Here is an 11,482-nt window from a genome sequence, read left to right as displayed (position 1 = left end):
GTTCGATTCTTTGGAAAGTTTTTGACATTTTGCAAAAGTGGATAAGAATGAAATAAAGAGTTAATATCGAACCTTGGACCTCGGGCACACTAGGCAAATGCTCTACCGCTGATCCAAACATGCTTAACGCCATAGATTTTGTCGCTTTTCGTCACCGAGCCAAGTTAGGGTTAAGAGCTATCTGGGCCTGCTGTCACCAGGAGGGCCCAGATAGTAACTGACACTAGTGTTAAGTTTCCGACTGCGGTGGACAAGGTTCGAATCTTTGGAAAGTTTTTGACATTTTGCAAAAGTGGATAAAAATGAAATAAAGAATGGATATCGAACCTTCGCTTCTTTAAATGTCATAGTTGGACAAAACTGGAGTCAAGTTTTATGGGCCTCTTACCCGCAGGGGCACCTAGAAGGGGGCGTAGCATGGATCCGGCCATTGAGGGGGGGGGGGTGTCCGTTTTTTTAATATTGATGACATACGAGAGAACAAGGCAATCGAGAGTATATCTTCTTTTCACGTTGTATTTTCCATCTACCCTCCCCTCTCTCTCTCTCTCTCTCTCTCTCTCTCTTTCTCTCCTTTTTCTCATTCGATTGGGAGGGCGGGGAACATGTCTTATTGTCTTTGTCACCGTGCATTCCATACCCCTAGTAAATATCTGTATTGGCAAAGTCCATCCGATCTCAAAACCCTGGATTCGGGGGTGGGGGCAAACCTGGCAATCACAAAATATCTCTGACAAGCCCAAAACAATTCTATGTACGTGTGTGTATTTATATTCAGATGCCTCTTTAGGTTGGAAAATTAAAAGGGGCTCACGAAACGATTAAAATTAGTGGCCAGCATTATTCATGAATGTGTGATTGAGTGTTTAAAGGGGGCACGACCCGGTTGTGCCCCCTCAAATCTGCCACCAGATAGCTGAAGCTCAAGATCTAACCAGCAGATGATCCGCCGTCCAGATTACATTGATCGGCATGTCAATTCCACGCATTACGTCATAAAAGGTCAAGTTTTCCAGGTCAATATAAATACATGTATTATTGACCTGGAAATATTGACCTAGTATCATCATAGAATAACTGGACTTTGTACCATAAAAATCTTTAGTATGGTCGGATCTATGATGGTATTTCGCGGACAGTAATTATTATCTACCAATATGCAGAGTCAGCTACATTAGAAACTATTTTATTAGGGCTTGAAATGGGAAAATTTGCTAAAACTCAGTCGCTTCACTCCCTCACATAATATTGCTTCAGTACAATGTACATAATTTATAAATAGCGCTGTTACATGGTTCAAAGTACTAACAATAGAAAAAGAAAGAAAAGAAAAATATTATTTCTGACGCCGTCGAAAAGACTGGGGCTTCGTTGAAATTAAATGCGCAGTCATCCTCATCCTATAGTCAGCAAACTCGTATGCAGCCGTGTAAACGGTCTGATAAAACGCTATACGAAAAATATGACACAAGACGACAAGAAACTGTATGGAATAATATGAACCATTTCACTTCTTTATTGCTGCTGGAAATACAAGTATAAAAGTAGCCCTTTATGCTGAATTCGGCCATCACCCCCTATCGAGATGTAAATGTCTTTTTATTTTTATTTTCCATGTATTGGGAGCCCGGCTCCGCTCCCCCCCCCCCCCCCCCCCCCCCTCCTCCCCCTCCCAACTCAGTGTAATTTAGGGTACGCGTATGCATGTTCCCTCTTTTTGAAAGCACCCATCTCCAGTGTGAAAAAGGCGGGCAGGAGTTTGTCGCGCGAAAAAGTACCCCTTTTACGGAGATTTGTTTAATGTTAAAAAACAGCGAATACATGCATTGGACTAATTTTAGCCCTGCAATATTGATCTAGAGCCTAATATCATTTTCAGAAGTCTTTTAAAATAGCAGATGTCTTTTCCATTCGAATGAATGCCCTAACGGAATTCTGTCAAACCTAAATATTAGCAAGCGGCACGACCGCTCTGATCTGCAGTCGAGTATTCCGGCGGGATACTAAGAAACAATCATCAGCATCGTCGTCATCATCATCATCAGCAGCACCATCAATATCCTCATCGTTGTTATAGGTAGACTGAAAATCGGAAGAATAGTGTTCCAAATTAACTGGTAGGCTTTTGTCTTTAGGGTCGGTGGCGGGCCGATTAGGGGCCGATTAGTGGCTGGAGTTCCGATTTGATTGATCAAACAGTAGGTCAGTCGCATCGAAGTTCCGGGGTCTAGTTTCAGTCTTAGTCGGCCCCTAAATATCACCATGATCATCAATTATTAATTTCATGGCGTGATGTTGTAGTAGCGCCATTTTGTTCCTTTCTGAACTTCTATGTGTAACTTTGCTCAATGCCACCATATTTTTCAGTCAGATGTGTAGCTTCTAGAAAAATCATGGAGCATATCATGGCCGGGTGCGTTAAATGGGATGTTTCGAGTAAAGCACCAGTCTGTTCCATTCTCCGATTAAAATTTTGTGGCTTGTCCATCATCGGGTTTAGCAACCAGAAGCAGCTTCTGGAGAAAACGGGTCACATGTCCTAAAGGGAATAAAGTTGAAATATTAATGTCTACTCCTTTATTAATGAAGGCTATAGATACAATCATGATTGATTGTTACAATGTGGGATAACAATTTCTCTTCAAGTTGCGTTTAAAAATTTGAATAAGATTAAGGAGTTTGTCTCTTTAAGTTAGATTTAAAAATGAGCAGGCTTCGAATATGATTGTTATAGACAATACTAATAGTAGTTGGGGGGGGGGCAGGCGCAGATCCAGGATTTCTTAGGGCTGGGGGCCCAAATTTGAAATCAATTTGAAATTTAGTGTGCTGAAATATGAAAGTCGTGAATATTTTGCTCAGTGGGGGGGGGGGGGGGGGGGGGGGGGGTAGTGAGCACTAATTTTTTTTTTTCCTCCCAAAAATTTGAAAATACACATTTTTCCCCTGCCCCCCCCCCCCTGGATCCGCCACTGGGGGGGGGGGTAAATGCGAAAATGACGAGCAGAAATGAATGCTACCTTCTTTTTCAAAAGATTATAAATACAAATCAAATGATCAAAACAAATAAATTTAAAGGCTGTTTCCTCACCGACTGATCTAAGAAATCTTCTCGGTCTTTTGAACCTGATGAGGATGATTTGAAGCGGGAAGGCTGGGACTATGATAGCAAGAACTAGGCCCAGTACACGGGGATTGTTGTAGACGGCTAGCGTTGTCAGAAATATACAGTAGAGAATGTAGATGAACGGAAACACCAGAGGAACCTGCAAGATGAATACGATTATAGATTAGATTTGATTTGATTGAATTATTTCTCTTTAAGATCATTATTTTCCAAGTTTACTTTCCAAACTGAATACAAAATAATAAAGAGATAAGTTGATTGATACATTATCAAACATGTTCATAAAATCTGTATTTAAGATGAATTTGTCCTACCTGATAAAAACACATTCATCTAATCACGGACATAATGGCGAACACTGAAACCAAAAAGTGCAATTCCGTTCTAGGATTTTTGTAAAAAGATGGGTACACAGAAAACTCTGACCGAAAAAAAGGGGTAACACATTTTAAGGTGCTAATTGACAAAAGAAAAACATAAAGAATTAAAGAAAGACAGGCAAAAAAAGGTGATGGGATACTGCATTTTTATATCTTTAGGGTTGCCAATTTGAAAGGGGGCACAGATACATAGTTAGAGGAACACATTTTCTCACGTGTACTAACATTATGCCACGGGCCACCCGTGATACGTGACTGTTCGTTACAAGCCCACCCTTTCCCCCAAAAACATAAATAAATGAAGAAGAAAAAAGATCTGCATGGACTCACATGACATACAATCTTAAAAAGTATTAATAAAGAGGAAACAAAACATAAAGAAGAAATGTTGATTGTTATGAGGCATTCCTTATACCTTAAATGGTCGTTCCAGGCTGGGGTATCGTATCCTATAGATAGGAAGGGTCGCTACCACCATCGCACTGGTCAGCCATTGGAATGGACCAAGGGTGGACAAGACAGGAGTAATGTCCACGAGCAGGAGAAGGAGGGCGATGGGCAGCTGAAAAATTTCATATGATTAGCATAGTCAAGTATAAATATATTTACAACATGGAGTGTATACCAGTGAGCAGTAAATAATATATGTTTACAGGATAATTCATGAAAGCTGAAAATAGTAGCTGATATTGCTTCGATGTGCTCAGTAGGTTACATTATTATACGGGCATTTCAAAGTATGAATTTATATATTTGTTATTAATATCATAGTCAAATTACAATTAGAATGAATTATGGATCCACCTTCTCGGAAAGAACAGAGTGACATAGACAAGTGTTACCATAGTTTTATCACACTGTGTTCCATTTGTATTCATACATAGTGTGTAACGGCGTTACCCATGTCATCGTCCTCAGAAAGAATTGGGGTTTATACCTCACCGCGTGAGTATATACTATATAGAGAGAATGTAAAACCATGGACCATGGTAAAACACTTTCAAACTGATTGAGTATGTAAACACACTCTGCTCAGAGAATCAGAGTTAAGTAGAACAGATTTTAAAAGCCGCTTAAACTATATCATTCGCATCCACGAAGAGACTAATAAAACTGAAAAGGCTAAAAAGACCCCACCCCCTCCCCACAAAAAAGGTTGATCTCAAACTTGTACAAGCCGAATTTCCTAAGCCTAACCACCCCATCTCCTCTATACATACAGAATATAAGAAACAGAAACAACCTCACCATAACAAGAATAGCTGGAGATGGGGAGCTGTGTCTGAGACTGAGCATTCCCCAGAGACTAGGGGCCTGCCCCTCTCGTCCAGCCGAGAAAAACATCCTAGAAAAAAATACATATGAGATGAAAAATTATAGCATTTCTGTTTCCACTGAGATATCTCACTCATCTCCCTGGGGGGCGTTTCACAGAGCCTTTTTCCAATGACAAATAATGAAAGTGACAAATCTGCTGATAACCAATCAGAAGCAAGGATTTCACTAGCTTATAACACAAATTGTCATTTGTCACTGATGACAAGTTTTGTGAATCGCCCCCCAGGTTTCATAAATGTATCCTGTGGAAATGATTCAATTTTTTTTCTTCGTATTTCCACATATTTATGGTTAGGCCGTCAGTATTCTTATATAAACATACACATTGTTATATTTATAAATTTAGTTATTTTCATTATTGACAAACAAAAGAATTTAGTATTCTTGTTTTTTTGCTACACGTATAACATTTTTTTCTTCAAATATAAAATCATTTCTATCCAGCATAGACTTTCCGGCTGATATATCGACTATGCCTACCTCTTTACCACATAGTATTTGTATTTCTACATTGCAACCAAAAGGTTTGATTTCAAATAATACATAATAAACAATGGTTGAAATGATTTACCCAATGGAATTGTAGTCGAGCCTGATACATAGACAAATGAATAACATGCGGTTGCTTCAATCAAATTATTACACAACATAAAAGAAATAGATGAACGCACAGTGATTGTTTTTGACATCAGAAGTAGGTAAGGTAGTTAGTTATGTCTATAACTTGAGCAGTTTCATAATGAAATTGATATTAAAAGGGAAATTGTAATTATTCATTAACAATAGAAAACACAGGTCAGAAACATTACAATGTCGATTCTTAATGAAGCTGTGGGTGACGGTACTGTGTCTCGCCATCTTCTCCCATTTACCTATTCAACCAAAATAATAGGGATTTCAACAAAAAAAGTTTTCTAACCTGGAGATTATTAAGATAATAATGTTGATATCCGAGAGGGTGCAAACCAAAATAGGTAGATGAACGAGACGATACCACGATCCAAGAACTTTATGTCCGATTAACTGGCAAATAAAAGGATACATGAAATAATGAGTAAGTATGTTTGTAAACTGTTTGAGCGTATCCTTTTTTTAATGGTAATAATCCTTTTACGTTATAATAAAGATAGGGTGACGAACCGACGATACCCAAACTTTGGAAGCGCATACATAATTAAGAATCATCATTATGATATGCATTATAATAAAGAATTCTTTATTACGAAAATGGTGATGATTGTCATTATTATTATTACATGAATTTATCATTACTAATATCATCACTATCATTATTAACATCAATATTCTTCTTTCTCTTCACCTACCCGTCTTTTTCTTTTCTTCTTACTATTATTTTCATTATTATCATTTTCATTTTAATTATTATTATATTCTTCATTACTATTATTATCATCATCATTATCATTACCAATTATCATTACTTCGTTTAAATCAGCTCACAATAAATTAACTTGAACATCGTATGATAGTGGTTTTGGTCTAAGAGACCTGGATGTATAAACCCTACGATAAGGAAGCCTCGGATCACGACAGCCTCTCCATCTAGTATCGCATAAATGATTCAGTCCTATTTCGAATACAAAATGGATCCTTACCATGATGATGGGCTGTGAGGATAGTAACTCGTGCGGGGTGAGGAGTGTGGCATATGACAGGTTGAGCGCCATACATAAGGCAATAGCAATCAAAACCGAGAATGACGTCACATACGGGATGTTTCTATGGGGGTAGAAAGTGAAACGGAGACAGGTTCGTGGTTCATAATTTCACATTTTTTTTTACACACATGTAGTTTACTCGAAATCGATTTTCTTGTTTAATCTGCTAACAAACTGACATATTTCTTCAGTATTATACTGTTTCGTGATTCTTTCTATTTCTTTTTTGTTGAAGAGGAATTAAGTTGACAGTTTTGCTACCCCCGCTTCTGCGACATAGTATATTTTGTCTCATGATACTAAGAGCTAGAGCTCTCACGCTCAACGGCTTTGAGTCCTATGCGAGGGACTTGGAAATATGGTTAATGCCTTGCCAAAGGGCAGTAGAGCACTGATTTGGTTTCGCATCCGGGACCTCCCGGACCATTGCTCTTAACTGGAGTGAACCATCGTGTCTCTCTAACATCCGTTTTTGAAGTGGGCTTGTTTGTTGACCTTTTTTTATGAACTTTCGGGAAAATTATGTGAAAATCGGGGACTGTTGTAAGTTTCTAGTGACTTTCTACAGCTTTGCCGGCGATTGGGTTTCACAAAACCCTTCCCATTTAAAATTGTTATCTAACGGCGCCCTGGACCTGAGGTAAACTTGTTTTGATCACTTTATGACAAACACAATAAGGAGAGGTCTGTTGAGAACCAGAAGGTATTAACCCTTTGTTAAAGTCTGTGAGTTAACACCTTCTGGCTCTGAACAGACGATAGTTGTTACAACCTCAAATACGACCAGATGCAATTTTAGAGTCCATTTTGGTGGACTTTGTTGACGATTAAAGAAAACGAATAAATCAAAATCAAACTTACCTCTCTGTTTTCTTGATCTCTTCTGTAACAAAACTGAGAGTTTGCCTAGAAAAGTATGAAATAAATTCAGATGGAAATTTTAGGTGTAAAAAAAAACGACAGCGTCGCTAAGGACAAAGTCGAAATCATTACAACCAAAATTTCAGTATATCTGACTTCTGTATCAAAACATCAAATAAAATCATATTTATATCAATTCATGTTAACAATTCCATAATTAAAACAATCAAATATCATTTGGTAACGTATGGGATATACCATGAACTTGCCCCCAAACTACCATAGATCTACTGCATAATATTTTCATTAACATAATTTGCAACTCTCTGAGAATCGATGATGGTTGTCCATTCGAGTGTTCCAATATTTGCTCCGATGACTTTACTCCATGTCATTATATTTGGCTTCAATTCGGTGAATGCATTGATGGAGTTGGGAATTAGATCAGTGTTATGAAACCTGTTAACTTTGGACTATGTGTGCATGTAATGTATAACCGCTACGCCTATTCCATCGCCATTTCTCATGCTATTATGTAAAAGTTGCCCGAAAAAAAAAAATTCCGCCCATTCTTTGGCTGAGTAATAATGATGAAGACAATGTTGATGATGGTGGTGGTGATGATGATGATGATGATAAGGGTGATGATGATGATGATGATGATAATGGTGGTGGTGGTGATGATGATAATGGTGGTGAGGATTATGTTGTTGACGATAATGGTAATGATAATGGTAATGATGATGATGATGATGACGATGATGGTGATGGTGATGGTGATGATGATGATGGTGATGATGATGATGGTGATGGTGATGATGATATTAATGATGATGATGATGATTCTGGAGATAATGATGAAGGGTTTCTGTTGTATCTCTTAAGACTTACCATCCCGAGAAGGACATGGAGGTGACAGCGAATGCCACCATGGGACTTGCCTCATTAGTCGGCAGGGGATACCACAAATTTTCACTCAAGTTCGATGTCCGTCCTGTTAAGAAAGAGGGCAACTTATTCAAAAATTGTTGGAAAAGTCTGGTGTTTTGATACAAAAAGAAAATCTGGATATACATGTATTTTTACAAAATTTATTCAAATACCAAAATGATTGCATTCAATCAATATAATTATACTTGTCCAGATTGGTTAACAGAGATAACCATAGGATGTAGGCCTAATCATTTTCTTATACATTTTTAGGCCTACTTTATAGAATGCTATAGATTCATTCTATTCCATCATGGCAGGTATGTTTCACACAACTTACATGACACACATTCAAGAAAAAGGATTATAGAAAATAAAAGTATATACATGTAAATATAAAATATTTTATCCGATTTGCCAACAAATATTTGTAAAGATAGATGAGACATTTCAAAATATTTCAAGCCCATTATAATATGGCGCCGACACATACCCCTCCACCACCATTGGGAAAAGAATAGACGAAACTTGGGCCTTCTTAAGGTTGAAGATTGTTGTGTATCGAATGAAATCCCGCCCAACCATTTCCTCTTTCGGACCAGGGATTCCCAAAATCGTATTCCCGAGAAAAAATTTTTTTCTAAGACTGTGCATCCACTGCTGGTTAATATATACCTAATTTCTTAGAATGTGTTACATTGCATAACCATACAATGATGCAAATAAGACAAAGTAGGAAGGCATGTTGATATTACCCGAGGAAACAAATATAGGGCTGATGGAATTCCCAAAACCATCTTACATTTTGACAAGCTTATCTCGATTGTCTCTCGAGTCCATAGTTGACGAAAGTGGGACACGAAGCATGTTCATATGGAATATTCAATAATTATGATGATACGAGAAAAAAAAATGAAGACAATCTGAATTATATTGACAGCCCCTCCCCGAAAGGGTTTGGATATAGGGCTTCTGGGATTCCCGAAATAATCCTTCATGTTGACAGGCTATAGAATCCAGAGTTGACGCAAAATGAGTCACTAGCAATAACCTTAATCCCCCCCCCCCAAAAAAAAAAAAAACAACAAAACAAAACAAAACAAAACAAAACAAACAAACAAACAAACAAACACACACACACACACACACACACATACAAACCACAAACAAACAAACAAAGAAATAATTATTTAAACAAAGCCTAAAATAAAAATCAACCTACCAGTGGCGAGGTGAACGAACCCAAGAACGATGATGAAAGTGAATGAGACGAGCTTAATACATGTCAGGATTACCTGAACCCATGCTGATATGAGAGAGCTGCGACAATGCATCATGATAAGTAAACCTGCAAGACGAAATAAATTTTTTTTAAATATTACACTCCCTTGCAGAAAATAAATTTTGATTGGAGTGCTGTTGCAAAAAACGGCTGGAATTTAACTCAGAGAAAATTAATATTTGTAACAAACATAAAAGGCTAAAAGTGAAAACGTCCTCGGGTGAAGGAGAGAGATCCCCTCCCCCTCCCAGTCTTACTTTAGATGTTCAAGTTTTCGATTTCATCTTACCGACATTATTTTCTATGTTCCATTGACCACTGTTGGGATTTACTCATCTTAAATATACACTTTAATAACAGGGAAAATCAGTGATGGTCATCTGATTATGGAAATGATGATACTTTCAAGATATTATTATATGAACAATATGACCTGTAATTTCATATTGGATTCGATTATATTCATCAAAGAAATTACAAATATGTATAATTTATTACAACGATCGGATTATAATTATGAAACTGACCCTTATTTAGTCAAACAAAAGGGGTGTAAAAATGAAAACTGTCAATCGATTTCTCCTTTTTTTTTCAACTCACAAATGATGAGGGCTGCGACAAGGATGACGAGCGGCGAAGATCTATCGATATCATCACACCGTCTGCACACCAACTTGAGGAACTGGACCCCGCCCATCCTCGCGAGAGCTGAAATAGTTGCCCCAGACCCCATCACTAGGCCCATCCACACCTGCATAAAGGCGGGCATGGGTGTGGGGAGGGCGTGGTAGAGGTACACGAAGTCCCCGCCCGATTTGGGGATGGACGTCGCCAGCTCCGAGTAACACTGTGCTCCTACGAACATCATCGCTCCAGCAGACAGCCATACTAAAAGCGCGGGAAGGAGACCCCCACAATTCACAAAAATTTCCCGTACTGAAAATAATGATCCGAAACTGATGAGGACGCCGAGGAGTATTGCTGTGCAATGTAATGGTCCAAAGTTTCTTCTAAACACGAGAAGTTTTTCCTTCGCTTTTGATACTTTAGATTCTGAAGAATGATGAACGTTGTCTCTGGACTTTCCATCAGGATTCGGTCGACATTCGACGTCGGTTTCGTTTTGCGCGTAGTCGTGTTGGATAAGCTCCAGATCACCTGCCGACATCGTGCCATGCCGCTTTTGAAGTCGACGTAGACTGGATGAGAGTGACGTCCGACGCTTGAAGTCATTTTCATTTGAATCCATCTTCTTTAAGTTTCCACGTTAAATTTTTCCTTCAAATCAGTATTGCATTGGTGTTGTAAGTTACAAGCTTCTCCAGTGTATCATAGATACCTTAGGCTTAGAGAATTAAGGGCGGCTATATTAACCATAGTGATTTGGTAGCATTTCGATTTCTTTAGAAGATGAGAAATCAAAACGGTCAATTCTCAGTGATCTGATCTGCCAGAACCACACTCATTGTTCTTAAAAGCTTCCTGTTTCTCCGAACACCCTTCTAATTATTGAGTTTGTCAGCATTCTTCCTTTTTATCTCTATTACCTTCACCTAATATACGTTCCCAGCCTTCACTTCTCGACCACTGAACCGAAAACACAATGGACTCCACCGTGCAAAGACACAATATGGAATTTCTTACGAAATGTTTCTGTCTTTTGTCATGTCCAATGAAAACCCATTGATAATTCCAGGACGCGTGCGTCCAAGATGGATTTTTCTAAATGAGGAACATAATTATGTTTGAATTGATGATGTGTTTGGATACCAGTCTTTCTCACGAACGCATCGACCCTGTCTCCATCTCTCTATTCCATGTATTCCACACACACACACACACACACACACACACGCACACTCTCTCTCTCTCTCTCTTTCTCTCT

General features: G+C 38.3%; 2 protein-coding genes across 2 annotated transcripts; both read right to left on the bottom strand.

The window, feature by feature from the left end:
• Positions 1-1,893: 1,893 nt before the first annotated feature.
• Positions 1,894-6,997, bottom strand: LOC100890894 (large neutral amino acids transporter small subunit 2). Its single transcript, XM_030975100.1, has 6 exons — positions 6,462-6,997; positions 5,765-5,868; positions 4,756-4,852; positions 3,923-4,069; positions 3,092-3,266; positions 1,894-2,539 (listed from the first exon to the last, which is right to left on the bottom strand). Exons 1-6 carry the CDS (start codon positions 6,531-6,533, stop codon positions 2,466-2,468), a joined length of 669 nt encoding a protein of 222 aa, XP_030830960.1. The 5' UTR covers positions 6,534-6,997; the 3' UTR covers positions 1,894-2,465.
• Positions 6,998-7,381: 384 nt separating this feature from the next.
• On the bottom strand, positions 7,382-10,994 carry LOC115920401 (b(0,+)-type amino acid transporter 1-like). The gene is made up of 4 exons (XM_030976144.1): positions 10,198-10,994; positions 9,538-9,663; positions 8,277-8,379; positions 7,382-7,430 (listed from the first exon to the last, which is right to left on the bottom strand). The coding sequence occupies exons 1-4, from the start codon at positions 10,844-10,846 to the stop codon at positions 7,382-7,384; spliced, it is 927 nt and encodes a 308-aa protein (XP_030832004.1). The 5' UTR covers positions 10,847-10,994.
• Between the last annotated feature and the right edge of the window lie 488 nt (positions 10,995-11,482).

This window comes from Strongylocentrotus purpuratus, unplaced genomic scaffold, assembly GCF_000002235.5.
Source record: "Strongylocentrotus purpuratus isolate Spur 01 unplaced genomic scaffold, Spur_5.0 spur5_scaffold_8, whole genome shotgun sequence".
In the NCBI taxonomy this organism is placed as follows: domain Eukaryota; kingdom Metazoa; phylum Echinodermata; class Echinoidea; order Camarodonta; family Strongylocentrotidae; genus Strongylocentrotus; species Strongylocentrotus purpuratus.
Note: the sequence above shows the minus strand (reverse complement) of the source record. Positions and strands in the feature narration are given on the sequence as shown.

Excerpts from the sequence above, each read along its gene's own strand:
- LOC115920401 (XM_030976144.1), bottom strand. The coding sequence starts at position 10,846 with ATGGATTCAAATGAAAATGACTTCAAGCGTCGGACGTCACTCTCATCC. Across the intron at positions 9,664-10,197 it reads TGTCGCAGCCCTCATCATTT|GTTTACTTATCATGATGCAT; the intron begins GTGAGTTGAAAA and ends TTCGTCTTGCAG. Across the intron at positions 8,380-9,537 it reads GTTCGTTCACCTCGCCACTG|GACGGACATCGAACTTGAGT; the intron begins GTAGGTTGATTT and ends CTTTCTTAACAG.
- LOC100890894 (XM_030975100.1), bottom strand. The coding sequence starts at position 6,533 with ATGGCGCTCAACCTGTCATATGCCACACTCCTCACCCCGCACGAGTTA. Across the intron at positions 5,869-6,461 it reads CCTCACAGCCCATCATCATG|TTAATCGGACATAAAGTTCT; the intron begins GTAAGGATCCAT and ends TTTATTTGCCAG. Across the intron at positions 4,070-4,755 it reads CTCCAGCTATTCTTGTTATG|CTGCCCATCGCCCTCCTTCT; the intron begins GTGAGGTTGTTT and ends GAAATTTTTCAG.